The sequence below is a fragment of the Phocoena phocoena genome, chromosome 4 (genome assembly GCF_963924675.1).
Source record: "Phocoena phocoena chromosome 4, mPhoPho1.1, whole genome shotgun sequence".
Taxonomy (NCBI): Eukaryota; Metazoa; Chordata; class Mammalia; order Artiodactyla; family Phocoenidae; genus Phocoena; species Phocoena phocoena.
Window position 1 is genome coordinate 65,568,574 of NC_089222.1, and position 23,398 is coordinate 65,591,971.

The window sequence follows — 23,398 nt, forward strand, 5'->3', positions numbered from 1 at the left end:
TAGTATCTTAATGTTCAGTTGGCTCTTTTGAGTTTCTCTCAAGAGTAATCATAATTCCATATGCTCATTAATTGTATTCTCTGTTTTGTGATTTGTCTGTTCCTGTTGATTGCCTGTTCATTTGTAGAGGCTTTTACTGTTTGAACCCTTTGCACACCTTGAGTTTATCTTCCTTTTTACTACAGTATTTTTTATTGTATACAAGTTGGAATTTTCATGCAACTGACTATTAAACTTTTCCTTTGTTATTTTTCTACATTCCATCAGAAAGAAGAGAGCTAACAAATATAGAGTTCTATTTTTAGCTTTTAAAAATTATATTTTTATAAGTTTTTCCAACTCTAAGACTAACATGTGTACACTTTAGAAATTTTGGAATATACAAAAAAATTATAAAAAATGAAAACCCTCATTACTCCTTATTCTACCATCCAGGGTGGTTTTTTGTTTTTTTTTTTTTTTGTCCTTTCTCTTTCTCACATGTGAATTCTAAAAAATGTATTTTTTCTGAGTTTCAGTTAACATTATACTGATAGAATTTTCATGTATCATTAAATATTCTTTGAAAATAATTTTTTAAAAGTTTGTTTAGAGGTCATTTGGGGATGAACTGAATCCTCTCTTTCCCAAATTGCTGTTTATGTTATGCTCAAACCAGTGACTAAACAACCCTTTCTTCCCAGGTTGGTCTGTGGTGCTTGCTTATGTTCTCATGTAGTATCGGACTATTTCTAGGCTCTCTGTGCTGTTTATGGACCCAGAGCACTGCACCTGTAATTGGCTTTTGTCTCTCTTTTTCTGAGCCCTTGGGGCTTCCAGGGCCCGCACTGGAGTGTAGCAGACGTCCCTGTCTATCTTGTTAATCTTTAACTCTGCCCCTGCTGGAAAACGGCACTTAACTCATCTTTTTTTTTTTTTTTTTTTCTCCTTTGTAGATGCTTTTTGATCATCCTGAGAAAAATGAGCCTTGGCCTCCAGACCCAATAAAGCAAACATTCCTCCCATGGGGAATAGTGCTGGTTCCTGAGGACCTGGAGGGCCTGCAGCCCCAGGGGGATTAGCCAGAAGCAGGTAAGGAACACCTGGAGGCGTGGTATATAGAGGCAGCACCGGGGCCCATTTTCTATTTGGGATCGATCGGCATGGCAGAGTGCGCTGGTGAGGAGCCACGGAGGGGCTGAAGGTCTGGCTACAGCTTTGCTGTTTTCTTTTTCTTTTTTTTTTAGTCCTTAGTCAATGAGGGGTGGAGATAAGTGATTTGCGTATTTTGCCTATTTCTATAAACTATAAATATAAGATTTAAAGTTATTCTGTAATTCAGTCTACCTTTTTAAAGCACCTACTATGGCCAAGCCCTGCATTTGCTACTGGGCATCTAGTGATGAGTAGCCTAGGGTGGGAGCCCTACTTTGGCTGGAATTTTTCTTTCTGTTGGTTCAGTGTTGGCTTGTTCTCTGTATGTGATAATGCGAGTTGTTACTTATTCTTCAAGAAGCCTGGTGGGCTCGTAAGTGTTCGTTGATACAGTCCCATCAATTCAAGAACCCTTTATTGAATACCCACTGTGTTCCAGGCATGGTGCCGGGCACTGGAGTGTCAGAAATGAGCCAGGAGGAGTTTCCCTCTAGCAGGGGGTCAGCATGAAAGCAAGCATTACTAAACACTAGAGGCAAGCAGCAGGGAGCAAGAACAAGAAGGGGAGGTGGGCTCCACAGGAGGCCAGAAGCAGAAAGGTAATGCTGTCTGGTTGCCAGGCAAATGGACAAGGGGAGAGATTACAGCAGTGCAGAGTCCTAGAGGCTTAAGAAGGCAATCTGGGATGTGATTGGGAAATTAAAAACTTGGACTGATTTCCCAAAGAATCTGGGGAGAAATATTTACTACTCCTTTCCTTCAGTTTGGGCTGCTTAGATGAAACTTCTTCAAGTCCTTGTCTCTCTAGAGCAGCTTGAGAGATGAAAGTGAAGCTCTAAGTGCCTATGACCAGAAGCTCCAGCCAGCTGGTAGACTTGGAACCTCAACAGAGGGTGGTGGTCAAGAGAATTGGGAGCCCTGACACGAGGTTTCACATGAGTTCCCTGAGGCACTCACGACAGAGCACTGACCTTGAAGGCTGAGGCTTTCTTAAAGTTGTAAGACTGTGTTATGGTTGAAGGTTTGGGGAATTCCTCTTTCCTGGGAAACTCAACCTTGGAGAGTAGGTGCTGGCAGGTAGTCGAACACAAACCCCTCTGAGCCTCAGCCCAGTGAGACAGTGAACCAGGTGCCACCTCCCTAACTCCTGTCTTATTTCACTCGTACACATAAAAGTTAAGTCCCAGCTCCATCATTTCCAAATCACTCATGCAGCTTTGAAAATTATCTGTATTTACAAAACCGTAGTTTCTTCAGTTGTAAATGGAACTAATAAAATTTTCTCTGCTCATCTCACAGGGTCGTACTGGGTCTCATAAACCTAATTGCTGTGAAAGAGTTGCCTGACTGGTAGAACAGTGCACCTTAGCAGTGTCAGTGCTGATAGTGAGGGTGTTTATTCTGTAACTTTCCAGCAGTTGTGTCACTAGAGATCCTGATTTCTGAGTCCTAGTTGCTCAACACTGACTATTCACTGTGCTTTTTCACAATGCCTGTTCTTCAGTCCAAAGACCATGGACTTTTAGTCAGATAGACCTGGGTTCGAATCCTAGTTCTACCACTGATTAGCTATTGACTTCAGAGAAGCCCTGTATCCTCGCTAAGCCTGTTTCCTCATTTTCTCAAGAGGGGTTGTTAATACCTATCCCATAGTGGTATAGTAAAAATTAAATGAGATAAAGCAGGTAGAGTGCCTACCATATAGTAGGCACTTCTCAAATGCTACTTTCCCTTCTTTTCTAGTTTTCCCTCAGCTGTCTTAGTGTCCTGTGATTAGCCGTGTTGGGTGTCTGGGGAAATTGAATTGCTTAGTTTTCTCATGATGCAACAAGCGCCTGCCGCATTTCATGATCTCATGTTTGAATTCTCCCTCTGTGTACATTTCATCACTTCCAAAACTTCGGTGGCCCAAGGTAAGCACCCATCCTCCCTAGAGTCACTGGTTCCTGAGGTCTGTGGCGGTAGGAAGCACTGTTTGGTGCTTAAATTAGAGTCTCAGTGAGGTGGGATCAAGATGGTGGAGTAGGAGGACCCTGAGCTCACCTCCTCCCACAGACACAGCGAAACTACAACTTGCTCTGAGAACGACCTGAAGACTAGCAGAATAGCTCTTATACAACTAAGGATATAAAGAAAAAACACATCAAGATGGGTAGGAGGGGGCAGAGACGTGATTCAGTCAGGACCCACACCTCTGGCAAGTGACCCACAGAGGAAGAGGATATCACAAACTTGGAGGTCCTTCCTAAGAGCAAAGGGTTCAAGCCCCACATTGGGGGCCCCAGCCCTGGGGACCAGCACCAGGAAGAAGTCAAACTTATGGCTGGGCAAGCTGGAGGGCTGTAGGAAACTGAGACTGTGCTCTTAAAGAGCTTGTGCACAAACTTACTTGCTCCCCGTCCCAGTGCAGAGGCAGTGGATTGAAAAGCACTTGACATTCTAGCCAGCCAGCCAAGACCACACCAGCACACCCCAGGCTACCCCTCAGCCTGTACGTGGCTCCTCCAACTGTCCCCCATTTGCCGAGGTGGCAGCCCCTGGTGCACCCTGGGAGAAGTCCTGGCCCACACCAGGCTGTAACTCTAGCCCCTGCAGTTCCAGCACTTCCCAAGATGGCGGCTGCTGGTGCATCCTGGGGACAGAGTAATATGTTCCAAATGAAAAACAAGATAAAACCCCAGAAAAAACAAACAAACAAACAATGAAACTGACATAGTAATTGTAATTTACCTCATACACCATACAGAGTTCAAAGCAAGGGTCATAAATATGCTCACCAAACTTAGGAGAATAGAGGAATATGAGAACTTCAACAAAGAATTAGAAAATATAAAAAATAACCAGTCACAGATGAAGAATACAATAACTGAAGTGAAAAAAAATACACTAGAGGGAATCAGCAACAGATTAGGTGACACAGAACATGTAAGTGACCTGGAAGACAGAATAGTGGAAATCACCCAATCAGAGCATCAAAAAGAGAAAAGAATTTTAAAAATTGAGAATTGCTTACTGGAGCTCTGGGGCAACATCAAGCATACTAACATTTGCATTATAGGGGTCCCAGAAGGATAAGAGAGGGAAAAAGGGGTAGGAAGAAAAAACATATTTGATGAAATAATGGCTGAAAACTTTACTAACCTGGGGAAAGAACAGATATCCAGGTCCAGGAATCATAGAGAGTCCCAAACAAAATGAACCCCAAAAGATCCATATCACAACATATATTTTTTTCACACTGCAATAGAGATTTATTACTTTTTAAAATTTTTAATTGAAATATAATTGAAACTAATACAATATTGTAAATCAAGTGTATAGCAAAGTGATTTAGTTAATTTTTTTTCAGATTTTATTCCATTATAGGTTACATATCAAGAGGTCATAATTAAAAGGGAAAAATTAAAGACAGAATTTTGAAGGCAGCAAGAGGAAAACGAAGAGTAACATACAAGGGAACCCCCTTAATACTATCAACTGATTTTTCAGCAGAAACTTTGCAGGCTAGAAGGGAGTGCCATCATATATGTAAAGTGCTGAAAGAAAAAACCCTACAACCAAAGATACTCTGTCCAGCAAGGTTGTCATTCAGAATTGGAGAAGAGATAAAGAGTTTCCCAGACAAACAGAAATCTAAAAGAGGTCACTAAACTGGCCTTACAAGGTATGTTAAGTGAACACCTTCTTTAAGTGAAAAAGTAAGGTTATAGCAAGAAATTTAAAAATATACGAAGGAAGAAAATCTCACTGGTAAAGGCAATATATAGAAAAGACAATGGATCAACTACTTGAAAATCTAGTATAAAGGTTAAAAGACAAAATTTGTAAGATCAACTGTAACTGCAATAATAGTTAAGGGATACACAAAAGATGTAAAATATGACGTCAAAAGTATGAAATATTGGACAGTAAAAAACATAGAGCTTTTAGAATATATTGAAAAGTAAACAACTACCAGATTAAAATAAATCTATATCTATGTATCTGTATATAAATATATGTGAACTTCATGGTAACCATAAAACCAAACTTACAATAGATACACACACATACACACACACCACACACACATGAAAAAAAAAAAGAGAGGAAAAAAAAGAAAAGCATCAAGCCACAAGAGAAGAGACTAAAAGAAGAAGAAAAGAACAGAGAAGAACTACAAAAACAACTTGGAACAGTAACAATGGAAATAAGTACACACCTATCAATAATCACTTTAAATGTAAATGGACTAAATACCTCAATCAAATGACATAGGGGGCTCCCCTGGTGGCGCAGTGGTTGAGAGTCCACCTGCCAACGCAGGGGACGCGGGTTCATGCCCCGATCCGGGAAGATCCCACATGCCGCGGAGCGGCTGGGCCCGTGAGCCATGGCCACTGAGCCTGTGCGTCCGGAGCCTGTACTCCGCAACGGGAGAGGCCACAACAGTGAGAGGCCTGTGTACTGCAAAAATAAATAAATAAATAAATAAAACAACAACATAGGGAAGCCAAATGGATTTAAAAAAAAAAGACATATATATGCTGCCTACAAGAGACTCACTTCAGAGCTAAAGACAAACAGACTGAAAATGAAAGAATGGAAAATGATATTCCATGCAAAAGGAAATGGAAAGAAATCTGGGGTAACAATACTCATATCAGACAAAATAGACTTTAAAACAAAAATTATAACAAAAGACATAGAAGGGCATTACATAATGATAAAGGGGTCAGTCTAAGAAGAGGACATAACATTTGTAAAGATAGGAACACCTAAATTCTTAAAGCAAATATCAGTAAACATAAAGGGAGAAACTGAAGGTAACACAGTAATAGTAGGGGGCTTTAATACCCCACTTACATCAATGGATAGATTATCCAGATAGAAAATCAATAAAGAAACATTGGCCTTAAAACACATTAGACCAAACGGACTTAATAGATATCAATAGAACATTCCCTCCCAAAACAGTAGAATACACGTTCTTTTAAAGTGCACATGGAACATTCTCCAGGATAGATCACATGCTAGTCCACAGGACAAATTTCAATGAATTTAAGAAGACTGAAATCATATCAAACATCTTTTCAAACAATGGTATGAAACTGGAAATCAATTGCAGGAAGAAGACTGGAAAAACACAAATATGTAAAGACTGAACAACATGCTACTAAAAACCAATGGGTCAATGAAGAAATCAAAGAAGATATAAAAAGGTACCTTGAGATGAGTGTCAATAGAAACATAATAATCCAAAATCTATGGGATGCAGCAAAAGGAGTTCTAAGAGAGAAGTTTATAGTGATACAGGCATACCTCAAGAAATAAGAAACATCTGAAGTAAACACCCTAATTTTACACCCAGAGGAATCACAAAAAAAAGAACAAACAAAGCTCAAAGTTAGTAGAAGGAAGGAAATGATAAAGATCAGAGGAAAAATAAATAGAGACTAAAAAATCATAGAAATGATCAATGAAATGAAGAGCTTGTCCTTTGCAAAGATAAATATAATTGACAAAACTTGAGCTAGGCTTATTAAGAAAAAAAGAGAGAGGGCCCAATTGAATAAAATCAGAAATGATAGACAAGTTACAACCAATATCACAAATATAAACAATCAGAATACTTTGAACAATTATATACCAACAAATTGGACAACCTATAAGAGATGTATAAATTCCTAGAAACATATAGTATTCCAAGACCGAATCAGGAAGAAATAGAAAATCTGAACAGTTCAAATTTCTAGCAATGAAATTGAATCAGAAATCAATCAAACAAACAAACAAAAAACCCAACAAACAAAAGTTCAGGACCAGACAGCTTCACAGGGGAATTACCAAACATTTAAAGAAGAGTTAATACCTATCCTTCTCAAACTATTCAAAAAAAAAAAAAAAAAAAAAATAGAAGAGGAGGGAACACTTCCAGACTCCTTCTATGAGGCCAACTTTACCCTGATACACAAACTAAAAAAGACACTACAAAAAAAGAAAATTACAGGCCAATATCCCTGATGCATAGATGCAAAAGTCTTCAAAATATTAGAAGCCGAATTTAACAATACATTAGAAGAATCATACATCATGATCTAGTGAGATTTACTCCAGGGATTCAAGGATGGTTCAATATCCACAAATCAATGTGATACACCACATGAACAAAATGAAGGCTAAAAATCACATGATCATCTCAATAGATGCAGAAAAAAAAGCATTTGACAAAATTTAACATCTATTCATGATAAAAACTCTCAACAAAGTGGGTATAGAGGGAACATCCCATTTATAATAATAATTATTATTATGATAAAGGCCATTTATGACAAACCCACAGCTAATATCATACTCAACAGTGAAAAGCTGAAAGCATTTTCTCTGTGCTCCCCACTCTCATCACCTTTATTCAGCATAGTACTGGAAGTCTTAGCCACTGAAATCAGAAAAGGAAAAGAAATAAAAGGAATCTAAATTGGAGGGAAAGAAGTAAAACTATCACTATTGGCAGGTGACATGATTTTATGTATAGGAAACCCTAAAGATGCCACCAAAAACTTAGAACTAGTCAATGAGTTCAGTAAAGTTGCAGGCTACAGAATTAATATACAGAAATTTCTTGCATTTCTATACACTAATAATAACTTATCAGAAAGAGAAATCAAGAAAAGAATCCCATTTACAATCATATCACAAGAATAAAATACCTAGGAATAAATTTAACCAAGAGGATGAAGACCTATACTCTGAAAATTATGACATTGATAAAAGAAATTGAAGACAACACAAACAAATGGAAAGATATATTGTGCTTGCTCATGGATCAGGAGAATTAATATTGTTAAAATGTCCATGCTACCCAAAGCAATCTACAGATTCAATGTAATCCTTATCAGAATACCCATGACATTTTTCACATATCTAGGACAAGTAATCCTAAAATATGTATTGAACCACAAAAGAATCCAAATAGCCAAAACAATTTTGAGAAAGGATATAGCTAGAGGTGGTAGGCTCCCTGACTTCCAACTATACCACAAAGCTGCAGTAATCAAAACAGTATGGTACTGGCCAAAAAAAAAAAAATCAGACACATAGATCAATGGAACAGAATTGAGAGACTGAAATAAATCCATGCACATATGGTCAGTTAATCTCAGACAAAGAAGACAAGCACTCACGATCACTAATCATCAGGGAAATGCAAATCAAAACCACAAAGAGATAGCACATCACACCTGTCAGAATGGCTATCATCAAAAGGACAAGAAATAAGTGTTGGCAAGGATGTGGAGAAAAGGAAACCCTTGTACACTGTTGGTGGGGATATAAATTTGTGCATCCACTACAGAAAACAGTATGGCGTTTTCTTTAAAAAATTAAAAATAGGGCCACCATACAATCCAGCAATTCCACTCCTGGGTATTTATCCTAGAAAACAAAAACACTAATTCAAAAGATTTATGCACTCCAATGTTCACTGAAGAATTATTTATAATTTGCAATTGCCAAGATATGGAAGCATCCTGAGTGAATGGATAAAGAATATGTGATATATACATACATATACACACACAATGAATATTACTCAGCCATAAAAAAGAATGAAATCTTGCATTTTGAGATATGGATGGGCCTAAGGGGTATTCTGCTAAGTGAAATAAGTCAGACAGAGAAAGACAAATACTGTATGTTTTCACTTATATGTGGAATCTAAAAAACCAAACAAACAAAACTGAAATGGATTCACAGATACAGAGAACAATCTAGTGATTGCCAGAGGGAAGGGCAATGGAGGGGATGGGAGAAATAGGTAAAGGATATTTGAGGTACAAATTACCAGTTATAAAATAAATAAGTCACAGGGATGTAATGTACTGCACAGAGATTATAGTCAATAATATTGTAATGGTGGTACATAATCTATAAAAATATCAAATCACTAAGTTTCACACCTGTAACTAATATTATAACTGCACTATACTTCAATTATAATTATACTTTAGTTATACTTGATGAACGACCTGAAGTTCAGGTTGATGAGCCATGGCCAATGCTCCACTCCACCATCGTTTGCTGTCCCACATTGCCTCAACGTGGCCCTCATGCCTAGGGGCTGCTCTAACCTTCTGTGCCTTTACATTTACCTAGTTCAAAGCCCATGAACACCATTCTCATTTGGTCTTCCCAGCACTCAGTGAATGAGACAGGGCAGAGATGGTTACTACACAGAAGCTTAGGTGCAGAGAGGTTAAGAGGCTTGCCTAGGGTCACCAAGAATGGGGACAAGAAGCCAGGTTTTGTGATACCCAGTTCAGTACTCCTACCACCTTATCCCTGATATCCTTAGGAGCAGGCTTCATTGATACGGGCTACAGATTTTTATTTTCCTGAATTTTTTTTAATTGAAGTATAGTTGATTTACAATGTTGTATTAATTACTGTTGTATAGATTCCTAATCACTTAGCAAAACCCTGGGGGTGATTGCTTAGACTCATTACGGTGAATAAACCTAGATACTTAGGGAAGAATTTAATGTTTTCCAGAAGATACAGACATTGTTTGAGTTCAAAGTACTTCCATTTTCTGTTCAGTTTCACAATAAATTCTGGGAAAACTAAGTAGGTCTTTACCCAGATGTAAAGGGGCCTGTTCAGGCTCTATTTGCTTAGTGAAATCCATTTTCCAGAACTTTCAGCAGTTCTGTACATGATACAGTGAAAGAGTCTTGGATTAGGGAATCAAGTGCACTTGGATTTGAATCCCAGTGCTACCGTTCACTCAACTCTGTGATCCTAGGCATTTCTCTTAATTTCTCAGAGCCTCAGATGGCTTATCTATAAGAATCGAGATTATAGCACCTTCATGGGTGGTATTGGTCAGGGCCTTTCTGCACAGCTCAGGAGATGCCCTTCATATTAGACTATTATAAACACAGTGCTCACTGAAGTTGTACATCACAGTGCCCCCAGCTTATGATGAAATTGAATGAAATAACCTCTAGTGTGCTTAATGCATTTTTATTTTCATTTCCCTAATTGGTCACATATCTGCTATTTTATCAGGAGTCCCCATCTTCCACCGTGAGGTGAGTCAGTTTCCTGCCACTTGCTAGTACTCATGCAGAACTCCCTAAACCTGAATGTTATATTGTGAAGCTGACCCTTGGCTTTCTTCTCATGCAGGAGTCTAGCACCAGAGCCCTTAGAGCAGTGGTCCCTGACCTTTTGGGTACCAGGGACCGGTTTCGTGGAAGACAATGTTTCCATGGATGGGAGGGGGAGGGCGGGGTGTGGGGGGATGGTTGGTTCAGGCGGTAATGCGAGCCACGGGGAGCAACGGGGAGCAGCAGATGAAGTTTCGCTCGCTTGCCCGCCACTCGCCTCCTGCTGTGTGGCCGGTTCCTAGTAGCGGTCCTTGGCCCGGGGGTTGGGGACCCCTGCCTCAGAGAGATGCATCACAAATCTATGACACTGTCTATGGCGAGAGGTCTCTTTCTGGCAATTTTAAAAGGAGGCTGGGTCTTTTTAGGGAGTTTGGCTTCTTGTGATGTAGACCCCTCAGCCTGCTCTGCCTTTTTCTTTTAGTTTTTCAAGCATGTATCCCTTCCCTGAACAAATAGTGTAAGGCCCTACAAACCGAATGTGTAAAATGTGATTCCTGACCTCAAGAAGCTCAGAGAGCAGTCAGGGAGCTAGACCAAGACAACAGGAAACTAAGGTTCAGGGAGTACAAAGGAGTGGTGGGCGAGTCCATAAAGTGCTCACAGCTCAGAGAGGAAGACGGGAGTGTCTGAGCACTACTTTCTACATTTCAAGCCCAAACTGAGGGTGTTTTTTTTTTTTTTTTTTTTTTTTTTTTAAGACTTGCTGAAGGTTGCAGACCTGGTGGGAGATAGACCTGGACTGGAATTCAATTCTTGTCACTCTAAAGCCATTGCTCAGCCCATCATTACTTTTAGATATTCTTTACATCATTTTCTGCCTTGTCTCACTTTTTTTTTTTTTTAGGCCTGTTTTCCTGCTCAGGACAGCGTGGCTTCCTTGAACATGTCTTTCATTATGATTCACACCAGCTTGAAGAAAAAGTTCAGCTGCTGTGTGCTGGCCTTTCTCCTGTTTGCAATCATCTGTGTATGGAAGGAAAAGAAGAAAGGGAGTTACTATGAGTCCCTTAAACTGCAAACCAAGGAATTCCAGGTGTTGAGGTCTGGTTCCCAGTCTGTGTCTTCAAGCGGCACCCACAACCCCCAGAGGGGCAGCCAGGCCCTCAGTGGTCCCAAGGCCAAGCCGGAGGCTACCTTCCAGGTGTGGAACAAGGACAGCTCCACCAAAAACCTTATCCCCAGGCTGCAAAAGATCTGGAAGAATTATCTGAGCATGAACAAGTACAAAGTGTCCTACAAGGGGCCAGGGCCTGGTGTTAAGTTCAATGCAGAGGACCTGCTTTGCCACCTTCGGGACCACGTGAACGTTTCAATGGTAGAGGCCACAGATTTTCCCTTCAACACCTCTGCATGGGAGGGTTACCTGCCTAAGGAGAACATTAGGACCAAGGCTGGGCCGTGGGGCAGGTGTGCTGTCGTCTCATCTGCGGGATCTCTGAAGTCCTCCCAACTGGGTCAAGAAATAGGTGGGTTCTGGGGTGTTAAGACTGTTATCTGAGCAGCCAGTGCTCACTCACGTGGAGCATCTGGGCATGTGGACAGTACTGGAGACTAGGAGTCCCAGTATGGCTCCATGGACTGGCGGAGCGGGCCCAGATCAGTGTTACTCAACTGTCCTTCGTGAGTTAGAGGTGGCACGAGGGCAGTGGAGAGGGTGGGGATCCAGTCTTCCAGCACCTTTATCAACTAGGATGGCTTTATTTTGATCTGTCTTAAATATTGGTGTTCCACAGAAGATTTTGTTTGAAAAGAGAGTTCCACTGCTACCAATAAGCAAAACACTACATTGACATTTAAAAATATTTAAAGCATAGATCTCTACTTTTCCTTCAGGTCCTGAAATTCTGTAATTTACTGATTAATTAGCGACCAATTGTCTCTTCTGGCCTCAACTACCTGGGTAATTTTTAGTTTTTCTCTTTGAAAAGAATTAATTGGGGACTCTGGACCAACTTCAGGAAGGTCCACGAATCCCTAAAATCACGTGCAAAAATATGTGCCGATTAGGAGTGTATAACGTGTGTGTTATGTGTAAATCAGTGTGCATTTTTCCAAAGAGAGTGTCCATAGCTTTCGGTTGTGACCCAAAAAAGGTTAAAAATCACGGGTCAGAATATATCAATTTGCTTTTCTTGAAATTCTTCACAGTTAATAAAGATTTAGGGATAAATTAGGAGCTTGGGATTAACATATACACGCTATTATATATAAAACAGATAACCAACAAGGACCTCCTGTATAGCACAGGGAACTATACTAAATATTTTGTAATAACCTATAAGGGAAAAGAATATGAAAAAGATTCACTGAATCACTGTGCTCTACACCTGAAACGAACACAACATTGTAAATCAACTACAGTAAAAATAAACAAAAGAAAAGACAGAAAGTTTATCCAGATTTGTAAACATGTGTACAACACAGAGCTATGGATTTGCCTAAAGCTCCTTAGTTCCCTTATTTTGAGAGAATGTGTTTTCCTTGACTGCGAAATGAATCAGGCTAAAGAAAGCAAAGCATAGGAAGCCTAGCTCTTCTGTCAGGCTCTGGAAGGTACTGGAGCAGGTGAGGTCATGTGTCTCCTTTTTTATATCCTTCATCTGACTGCCAGGAAAAATGGTCTGAAACCAAGCACAGGCTCTCAAAAGAAGAAAAGGAGAAGCAAATTGGATTCTCTAGAGCAGGAAGAAGTGGTGAGATCATATTTCATAACTCTCCAAATAGGCAGCACTTTGGAAGAAAAGCTGCCAAGATAACCAGTCCCACCCCAACTTCTGCTTCTGCTTTTGCTCTTTTGGTTTCTTTTGGACTTCGTTTCCTAGAAACTAAATGTAATTGGTTTTTGTTCATCCATAATGGAACTACATTTCTTTCTTTCTCCCCAAGTCATTATAGTCTCTGCCTGGCCGGAATCGTGCTGCAGCTTCAGGCAGAGCTTAATACTCCCATGAATTGGAACTATCGTCTTTATTTTTACGCACTCCATAAAACGTTGGAGTTTTATGGATTTAACTAAACATTAATTAAAATAACCTTTCTCTATAGACTGGAGTTATAATTTCAAATATGTATTTCCATGGAAGCATTTTGGTCCTGAGATCTAACAAAAATTGCATGCTACACTTCAAATGTTCTGCCTTTTATAGGGTTATTTCCTTTGGGCATTTAGTCTAACAAAAATTTTAAGGAATTCATTCATGTATTCTTTTATTCAGCCATGGACTCATCAACAATACCAAAGAGGAACTTAGAATACAAAGAGGAGAGGGAAAGGAAAGTCCCTTTGTTAAAGGCCTCTGAGCTCCACAGGCCCCAGCCTTCCCACTACACCTGGAATTTGTCCAGCTTAGTCCCAACTGTTGAACATATCAAATGGTTTCAAACTGTTTGCTCTTATAAATAGTACTGCTAAGGAGGTTTCGGGGAAGTGACTACTACTGCCCTCCAAAGGGGAAATATCCTCAGGAGTGGCGGTAGAAGACCAAAGTAAGATATGTTTTATGGCTCTTTTTTTTTGGTCCATTACAAAATTGTTTACCAGAGGGACTGTAACAATGTGTTGTGTCTCCGGCAGCCCCACAAACCAGCCGATGGTGGGCACAGTCATTTTCAATTGTTTTTGATACGCATACATGTAAAGTATCTTAGGTTTGTTTGACTATTCATTTCAAGCAGTAGCACATTTAAAAAATATTAGAATTAATAGGAGTAACATGTATGGTGTACCTGCTGTATGCATAACAAGCCTTGCTCTTTTAATCCTCCCAGTAATCCCACGCGTTGCTCCCATTTTACTCAGGAGCTAAGTGCGGACACTCAGAGAGGTTACGCAGCTGGTTAACGGTAGACTGGGACTTGAAACCGGGGTGTTTGAGTCCAAGGGGCCCACACTTAGCCTCATCTCTGCTCTTGCGCCTCATGGTGATTGTAGCTTTATACTAATGAATGAATCCCTTTCCAGGTTAAAATAATCCCTTGATACTCTTCCTGACTTGCTCCCCTGGAAGAGAGGAGAAGAGCGTTCTGAACTGAGGCAAAAGCAAGAAGCAAAGGCTGCACGGAAAAACGTGCAGAGTATGTTTAAGCATCACAGATAATCCCGTTTGCCTGGGCCGTAGGGCCCCACAAGGTGAAGAGGGCTGAGCAATGAGGTCAGAAAGGTAGGCGGGGGTAAGTTCTTAGAGAACGCTGATGGTCTTAAGGACTGTGGATTTCATTCTTTAAGCCACGAAGAGCCCTAGAAGGTGTTTGAGCAAGCGAGTGATGGGATCATGTGTGTTTTGGAGAGACTTCTCATTTCTCTGAGTCCCCTTCTCCATGGGGACTGCTGTACAGCCTCTCTGCTGTTAGGGACTATCGTCATATCCAAGTGAGAAGCGCCAGGCCTGTTGAACGGTGGTAGTGGAGGTGGGTTGAAATGGTCTGACATGAGAGGCAGCATGAGGTAGAAGAGACAGAACTTGGTTCTCACTAGAAATGACCTCGAGTGAGAGGCAGGAGCCAGGGTCTCTGGCTTGGGAGCAGGCTCCTGGAGGAGGACAGGTTCCATCTTGGATGTGCTGAGTCTGAAGTGTTTGTGAATTTCCCTTCATAGATGCAGTTGGGTATTTTCTTCCAGGAAAAAGTGTCAAGGTGGGAGATCAGATTTAGGAGTCATTTGTATCAAGGTGATAGTTGTAGTCCAGGAAAGAGGACTGATGAGAAAACCTAGAAAAAAAGTTTACATTTGAAGGACAAGGAGAGAACAGGGACAAGATAGATAGATAGATAGATAGATAGATACAAATTCTGAAGGGCCAGTGAGAAGGGCTGGAAGAGAAGTAAGCATGTACCTACCATATGATGGAAGGCAAGGGTGGGGGATGGAATTTGGGCATATCTGGGGGTAGATGGAGTTCTTGGGCAGAGTGAAGACTGGGTTGAACAGCTCAGAGAGCATGATTGTTTATATCGGGGGTGAGCAAACTTTTCCTATAAAGGGCCAGAGAGTAAATATTTTTTCTTTTGAGGACATACAGTGTCTCTTACAATGACTCTGCTATTTTAGTGTAAAATCGACCCTAGACAGTAATAAATGAATGTACCTAAGTTCCAATAAAACTTTATTTACAAAAACAAGGCAGGTCAGATTTGGCCTGTGGGCCATAGTTTGCCAAACCTGATCTGTATCATATCTAGTTTTCCTGACCAGAATCAGAATGTAGTCTTTCATACATGGTTATGTGATTCATTAAGCTGACTGGAAAATATAAGAAACGTTTGGTCCAAATAATGATAAAATTTCTTTCACCACAATTTCTAGCTATTTAGAGTTCTTATACCTGGACACAGTAGATTTTGATGTATTTATGAATTTACTAACAAGCTGATTCTATTGAATTTTCTAGGCATGCAGTTATATCATGTGCATATCGTGGTGCATTTATTTCTTCCTTTTCTAATTTGCATCTTTTTCTGCTAATTCTAAGTTACAGAGAAGTGGAGGCCCCTGTTTTCTACAGCTTTCCCCCTTCAAGGCTTGTTTTCTGGGATCCCAGTAGCTGTGGATTTTTCCTAGGGATTTCCTGAAGACCTATTTGAGGTTGAAAGTCTTAGTTTTCAGTAGCAACAGCAAAGGACAGTTCGGCAAACAAGGATCTGATCCCTTTTTTTATAAGCTCAAATTTAGTGGTCTGTTTTAAAGTTCTCTTCTTTGATTTAAAAATCTTAGAATAAAATCCAAACTTCATACCTGGCCTCCACAGCCTGCATGATCTGCTTCCTGCCAACCTCTTTCATTGCACTTTTTATTTTTTCTTTCCTTCACTCACTTGTCCCCAGCCAAGTCCTTACCCTCCTTGGGGTCTTGACACTGCTGTGTCCTTTGGCTGGAATTTACTTTCCTGGGCCCTTCCTATGCCCTGTGGGTCTCAGCTCAGACGCAGTCCCTGAACAATCCCTCTATCTAAAGGAGATTCCCTCGGGGTCTCTGTTACACAGCTCAGTTTATTCGTGTCATAGTATTTTTTGTTAATTTTTATTTTTTTATGGAGGTATAGTTGATTTACAATGTTTCAGATGTACAGCAAAGTGAGTCAGTTATACGTGTGTGTGTGTATATATGTGTGTGTGTGTGTGTGTGTGTGTATTCTTTTTCAGATTCTTTTCCATTATAGGTTATTATTTTGTGCCATAGCGTTAATCACAATCTGTAATTATCTCGAATGTGGGTTGTTGTGCTTATCTATTGTCTGCCTCCTTGCAGTAGATCTTGAGGTCTCTAAGGGCAAGGACCTTGATTTCATGCTCACAGCCATTGTCTCCAGCACCTAGAACTGTGTCTGGCAGAGAGTACGAGCTTTATCAGTATTTATTGAAGGAATAAAAGCATTCTCCTTTCTCATGGTCAACACCAAGGACCTATCTCAAGCCACCTGTGCTGGGCGTTCTCCATCTGTCCCCCGCAAATTCACTCTCCATGCTTTCCTATGACTCTGCCTGGGGAAATAGAAATTTGGACTGTGTCAACTGGATGTCCTTGCTCTCTGGCTTTGATTTGGGACTGGACAGTAGTAACGCTGGTACAGAACTGAGAAGAAGAAGGAGAGTGAGGCCAGGGTGTCTGTCCCCCTCCTCCCCGCCCTTGCAGAAGGAACCTGTAACCACAGCCTCCTTCTCTCCTTTGGCTGTAAGTTTCAGCCCCTTTCAGGCAGCCCTGTCTGTGTCTCCCCTTTTCCCTCCAGGCCTAGAAGTCAGAGGGGAGGAGGAGAGGCTGGGGTAATGATTCCCTTCGCAATTCCCACCAGGTGGGCTTCCTGGGGTGGGGGGTGGGGTCTCTGCTCCTCCTGCTGCCTTAGGTGTAGGGGTGGGATTGGTTCCCTGCTGTGGCCAAGCCTGGGGTATGGTCCCTTTCCTTGTCCATCTCTACCTTGTTAAACTCGACCTACAACTTTGTAAATAGTCCTTTTATTTTAACTCTCAATGACTCCATTTGAGCTTGTCATTCTTGTCTACTGGGACTCTCAGGTTTATTCACCTGTGAAATGGGAAAATTGACCAAGTGGAGTTTCTGATAAATCAACATTTCTAGTGTGGTTACTACTGGTCACTTTTGAAATCAGTGACTGATTCTGACAAAACTTGTTGCAATCTGAGTTGTGTAAAGATAAACTTCCTGCTCGATTTGCAGTTCTGTGTGCCTGTCCTGTTATCTGATAATGTTTGGACTATGGGCATCTCATGTAACTTTTAAACGATTTTGATAAAAATTTTGTCCTGGGATTGAGGATAGGGTTGTTTTTGTGAATGAGATGTCTAGATTCCTGAGGTTTGGTATATACGTTAGAATTGAAATAAAGAGGGAGGCCTTCTTCCCTTAATTCTGTGGGTATTTTCCGTTAGGTCCTCTTACATTGAGCCAAAATCCACTCCTACCCCTCTTCTCCTGATGCCACCTTTGTGCATGAAGAACCGCCCAAAATAAGCCTGCACAGAGAGAAACAGAACAACAGAGGTTTGGGCTGACCTCCAAATCTGGTGCAGATTTCAGTGGTGAACCGAAGTTTGTTTGATCAAATAAGCTTGAGATGAGCTCTCACAGGCTCACAGAGGCTCCGGGTTAGGACGGATCTTAGAAGTCATCAGTTCCCTCCCCCATCAGATTGGTCATTGCCAGGCAGAGAATCTTCTCCAAGTCTTCCAAACCCTGCTTAAACAGCTAGAAGGACAGAGAACCAGAGCTGGGGAGTGAGTGGATCTTTAAAAAGATGGTCTGTTTGATCTTGGCTGGATTTAAGACATTATTTTTGACAAAGCACTTTTTAAATTTTTAATAGAAAATACGGGGTTCAGTTTAGCTCTATGACCTCTTTTCCACCTCTGCCACCACCCAGGTTTGTGACCCTTCCTGGGGCTCGTGTTCCTAAATGGGACACTTCAGGAGCTGTCTTGGATGCCATAGTGAATCTCTTTCATTTGCTGTGCCCTGCAAGCTTTTCAGAATGCCATGGGGTGCTTTGCACTTGTGGGTTAGACCAAGCTTATGGTAGGATCTTCATTTTTCTGACAGGGATAGAAGTATGACCTACTGGTAATACCGAGAGGATCTGATTTGCTCCTTTGGTAACTGGAACAGTGATCCCACTATGAGTAGTGCACTGGCCCTGTGCACGCTGTCCCTGTGCCCAGGCACGCTGGCATCATCGAGTGGATTTCGGGAACACCACCCTACGGACCTCTTTAGCCTTCGCAGTGGTTGGGCAGAGAGTCGGCCGCCTCTGTCTGTGAACTTGACCTGATCGCACTGTGCAGATACGATCATTGTCCCCTGTGCACCAGGATGAGATAAAGATTAGGATGTATTATTCTCTTGCCGCGCCCTTCCTCCTGCCCCCTCTCCCTCCAGACTGCTCTCTGCATATTGCTGACGCTCACGTCGTCATCACTGCTGATGTGTTCTGTTTCCTTGTGGTTTATAGATGATCACGATGCAGTCCTGAGGTTTAATGGGGCACCCACAGCCAACTTCCAACAAGATGTGGGCACGAGAACCACCATTCGCCTGATGAACTCTCAGGTAAACTTTCTTCTGTGCAGAAGTATAGTGAGAGACGTTCCCTTCCTGACACAGTCATGGACGGTGCTGAGCAGGGTGCGGTGGTCAGTACAGAGACTCTGCAGTTAGCTTGCCTGCCATCAAAACCAGCTTTGCCTCTCTTAGCTAAAAGATCATGCCTAAGTTACTCATGCCTCTTCCTCACAGGGCTGTTGTGAGGAATACACGAGAAAATCCATGGGCTCTGAAGTAGAATGTATTTACTAGGAGCACATCAAAGCCACCGGCTTAATTAAGTCCCTTGCCCTTCCTGCGTCCTGGATTCCTCATGGAGAAAGAGAAGACAGTGATTCCATGATCCAGTCTGGTACTGTGGTCATGGGAAAGCCCCTGTGGCATTAGTCTGCATTACTGGAGGTGTCCAGTGTCCAGAGAAAGCCGAGTTCTGCTGTCCCTGTGGCCGCAGGTCACATCCAGAGTGTTGCCCAAGGGACAACAGAGGATATCCAGGGAGAGAGAGGACTGTCGTGAAAAGTAAATAAAGCAATGAACGTGGGTGTGCTTTATATGCTGTAGAGCCTTATCCAAATATTATAAGACAGCATCACAGTGTAATTTATGTGTAATACAGCATTACAATTCAGGTATTAACTCATGAATCCCCCTAGACTATTCATTTCCTGAAGTATTTCCAGGTAGCGTACGCTGATTTCTCTATACTAATGGGAACTTGAGAAGTACTCTCGCCACAAAGTTCTGCTAATGGATTGCATTAGTGGAAAAAACTGGATTGCACATATATCAAAAATAGCACAATAGGGCTATAAACGCATTCACCTCACTCCCGACCACCAATGTTTGTCTTTTTTCTGAGTATACGTGTAAGCCTTGGGGGGTTTTCTGTCAGTGTTTAGACTCTGTACGCTTTCTAGGGCTCGTGGGTGTGGATTGGATCCTGGAAGTGACCCTAAGTGCCCTTTCAGCACCGTCCCAGCAGAATATGCATTTCTCCTCCCCTCTGCCAGGCCTCCACTTCCCTGTTTCTCTCAGCAATCTCTTCACTGCCTGACCTTCAGGAACTCACCATCTGGGCAGAAGCTGCTTCCTGCATGGCCTGCTTTCCATCTGAGGCCCACAGTCCTAGGAACCTTTTTATGATGGGACTTAACTCCTTTGCAAGAGGCCACCATCTTGTTTTCGATTCTTCTTCTAATACTTCTATTACTATTTGAATGATGATGTTGATGTTGTCACTTTCTAACATCGTAACGTCCTCCAGCAGCCCCTCTGTGCTTCTAATACCTGTTTCTGTTCAACCTTATGTTTGGGGTTTTTACATTACTTTTGTGATAAGCTATAAGAGGGCAGGTTAAAAGAAAGAGATTCGTCGGCAAGAGAGTCTCCGGAGCAAGTGGCGCTTGAGCTAGGCTTTGAGAGATGGGCAGGATCTAGAGAAACAGTACTAGGAAGGCATCCAAACAGTGGGATCGGCAGGACAGAGCTGCACAGGAGACGAGGGGGCCCTCAAACAGCCCTGGCAGGGTGGGGATGGGGTCTGGATTCGTGTTGCGCCACAGAGGGAGGTGAGGCTGGAGCTTCATGGCTGCTGACTCTGGCAAGTCTAGAAGATCAGGCAGAGGGGTTGGGATGAGCTTTCCCTTCTTTTTCTCCCGTCCCTTCTTGTGCCACAGTCACAGAAACCTGGAGCTGGAGGGCTCCCCAGGGAATGCTAATGCCTAACTTCTGCTTCTGTATAAGATGGTACCTAAATACCCAGGAGAAAGGTTTACTTACCCTTGCTTCCTAACACAAACAGGGACGGTGCTGCGCAGGGCGCAGTGGTGGACAGAGACTGCAGCTAGCCTGACTGCCGTCAAAACCAGCTCTGCCTCTCTTAGCTAAACGATCACGCCTAAGCTCCTTATGCCTCTGTAAAGAGGGGAGAGGGGAGAATAACAGTACCTCCTCACAGGGTTGCTGTGGGGAATAAGTGAGAAGATCCATGCGAAGCATTTAGCGGCCGGCACTTACGCATAAGTGTTACCTGCTCTGATATTTATGTGTGCAGAACTGAGGTGGGTGTCGGGGGTACGTTGGTGAGCGAAACAGACTCAGCCCTGTTCTCGTGATACCATCCAATAGTCATACAAACAAAGATAAAGTTACAACAGACAGCTACAAAGGAGAGGGTTAAGGTGCTACCAGAGCCCATAAAGGGGAATCTTCCCTAGGCAGGAAAGTCAGGAAGAAGTGAGGAGGTGATTCTTCACCGCGCCCGAGGAGTGAGGGTAGACGGCGAGAAGTGGGAGAAGAGGCAGCAGCGTGGGTGAGGCCTGTGTGGAAGGGAGCTGGGACGCACCAGGACCTGGGAAGAGGTGAGTCTGGGTGGTGGGGATGTAGAGAGGGACGAGGCTGAGGGTGAGGAGGAGCCAGGCCATGGTGCCTGTTTTCTTCTCTGAGGCATAGCCAGACTTGCATTTTGTAAACCCCTCTGGCTTCCACCTGGTCAGTGCAGTGGGTGCGGTGGATGGACAGACACACTTAGGGGCTCTTGCAATCGTGTGGACTAGCAATGCTGGCAGTTACGCCACAGTGGAAATGAAGGGGACTGTGAGGAAAGAATGGATTGGAGAGCTACCCAGCGTGTGGTTGGGCGTGAGAGGTGAAGGGAGGGGGGCCACAGGTGCTCCTGGGTTTCCGGCTTGCGTAACTGGCCAGCTAGTCACTGAGACGGGAAGGAGTACTGGCAGATGTTTTGGGTTGTGAGGGGCGGGTAGGGTCAGAGAGGGGGGGCAGGGATCAAAAACGTGGTTCTGCCTATGGTTGATCTGAGCTGCCTTTTACGTGTCTGTGAAGAGAGGTCCAGTAGGCAGGTATAGAGATGGGACTGGAGTTCAGTGGAGAGGTCTGGGCTACAGATGAGGGTCTGTGAATCATCTCTGTCTATGTGGCAGTGAAACAGTGGGACCAAATGAGGGCACTAGAGGGAGTGTAGAGAGAGGAAAAATCCATGCAGGGGGTTTGGGTAATGAGAGCAGCGAGAAGGAGATCAGAGCCATCAGACACTGCTGAGAGGCCAATTTAGATGAAGATCGAAAAGCATCGTTCTCTCCTTAGCAAAATGGAGGCCACCGTTGGCCTCAGCGACAGCCGCTAGGGAGATCGGTGAAGCCAGATTGGAGAGTGTGGAGGAGTGGGGAGGGAGGAAAATGTGGAGAGTTCTTGCAAGAAGTCTGGCTCCGACGGGCAGAGAGAAATACGGCAATAGCTATAGAGAGTTGAGGGTTCCAGGGCCAGTTTTTGTTCTTTTCATTTTTTAGATTGCAGAGAATTGAGTATGTTTAAAAGTCAATGGGGGGCTTCCCTGGTGGCGCAGTGGTTGAGAGTCCGCCTGCCGATGCAGGGGACACGGGTTCGTGCCCCAGTCTGGAAAGAGCCCACATGCTGCGGAGCGGCTGGGCCCGTGAGCCGTGGCCGCTGAGCCTGCGCATCCGGAGCCTGTGCTCCGCAGAGGGAGAGGCCACAACAGTGAGAGGCCCATGTACCGCAAAAAAAAAAAAAAAGTCAATGGGAAGACAGTCACAAAAGGACAATCACTATATGATTCCACTTATATGAGGTCCCTGGAGTGGTCAAGCTCCTAGAGACAGGAAATAGAATGGTGGTTACCAGGGCCTGAGAGGAAAGAGGATGTAGAGTTTCAGTTTCAGAAGAAGATGAAAGAGTTCTAGAGATGGATGGTGGTGATGGTTGTATAACAGCATGAATGTACTTAATGCCACCGAACTGTACACTCCAAAATGGTTAAAAGAGTGCATTTTATGTTATACATATTTTGTCACACACACAAATTTAAGTCAATGAGGAGAAAACCAGTTGACAGAGAAACTGAATATACTTAAAAGAGGAGATAATTAAGTCAGTGGTGGGAGTGGTGGATCCAAAGCCTAGTGGAGGATTAACCCCAGCAGGAGGGGTCAGGAGGGGTCAGAAGGGAAGAAGGATGCAGGGGAGTAGCTGGAGGCCGTCTCTAGTGGAAGGATGACGGGGCTTCAATTTTCTCTGCAAAGTAGGGTACAGAGAAAAGGAGGCTTTTCGTAGGGAGGCTGAGGGGAAGAGAGGTCTCAGTAGAGGAGGTTTGAGCCAAGAAGGTTTGAAATTGTCATTGAGGAAAGAGTAAACCAGAGGAGTGGAGTAGGGTCTCCAGGCCATGCTAGCCGCTTCGAAGTTGGGGAGTGTGGATTCAGAGAGAAGTCCAACTCTGTTTGCTCAGGGGTGGTATGATCTGCAGATCAGTAGGAAGCTGCAAGCAAGAGAGGGAGCACGGAGGAGGCCTGAAAATTCTCTTGGATTCGGGAGGCTGCTCCCTTCTCGGGCATCTCTTACAGGTGTTTAGCGAAGAACTAACCCTCAATCCTCAAAGATTCTGAAACTTTAATTTCTAGCAATTGCTCTCCTGGGTATATATGCAAAGAAAACAAAAACAATGCTGAGAAAAGACACGTGCACCCCAATGTTCACTGCAGTACCATTTACAATAGCCAAGACATGGAAGAAACCCAAGTGTCCATCAGCAGATGAA

General features: G+C 42.8%; 1 protein-coding gene across 2 annotated transcripts in view; it reads left to right on the forward strand.

The window, feature by feature from the left end:
- Positions 1 to 935: 935 nt before the first annotated feature.
- ST6GAL1 (ST6 beta-galactoside alpha-2,6-sialyltransferase 1) overlaps positions 936 to 23,398 on the forward strand; it is a 41,306-nt gene continuing 18,843 nt past the window's right edge. The window contains exons 1-3 of one of the 2 annotated variants that reach the window (XM_065876167.1): positions 936 to 1,071; positions 11,128 to 11,749; positions 18,740 to 18,837. In XM_065876167.1, coding sequence (XP_065732239.1) covers positions 11,167 to 11,749; positions 18,740 to 18,837 — 681 coding nt within the window. In that variant the 5' untranslated portion in view covers positions 936 to 1,071; positions 11,128 to 11,166. The remainder of the gene's footprint in view (positions 1,072 to 11,127; positions 11,750 to 18,739; positions 18,838 to 23,398) is intronic. The other variant, XM_065876168.1, reaches the window with a different exon arrangement.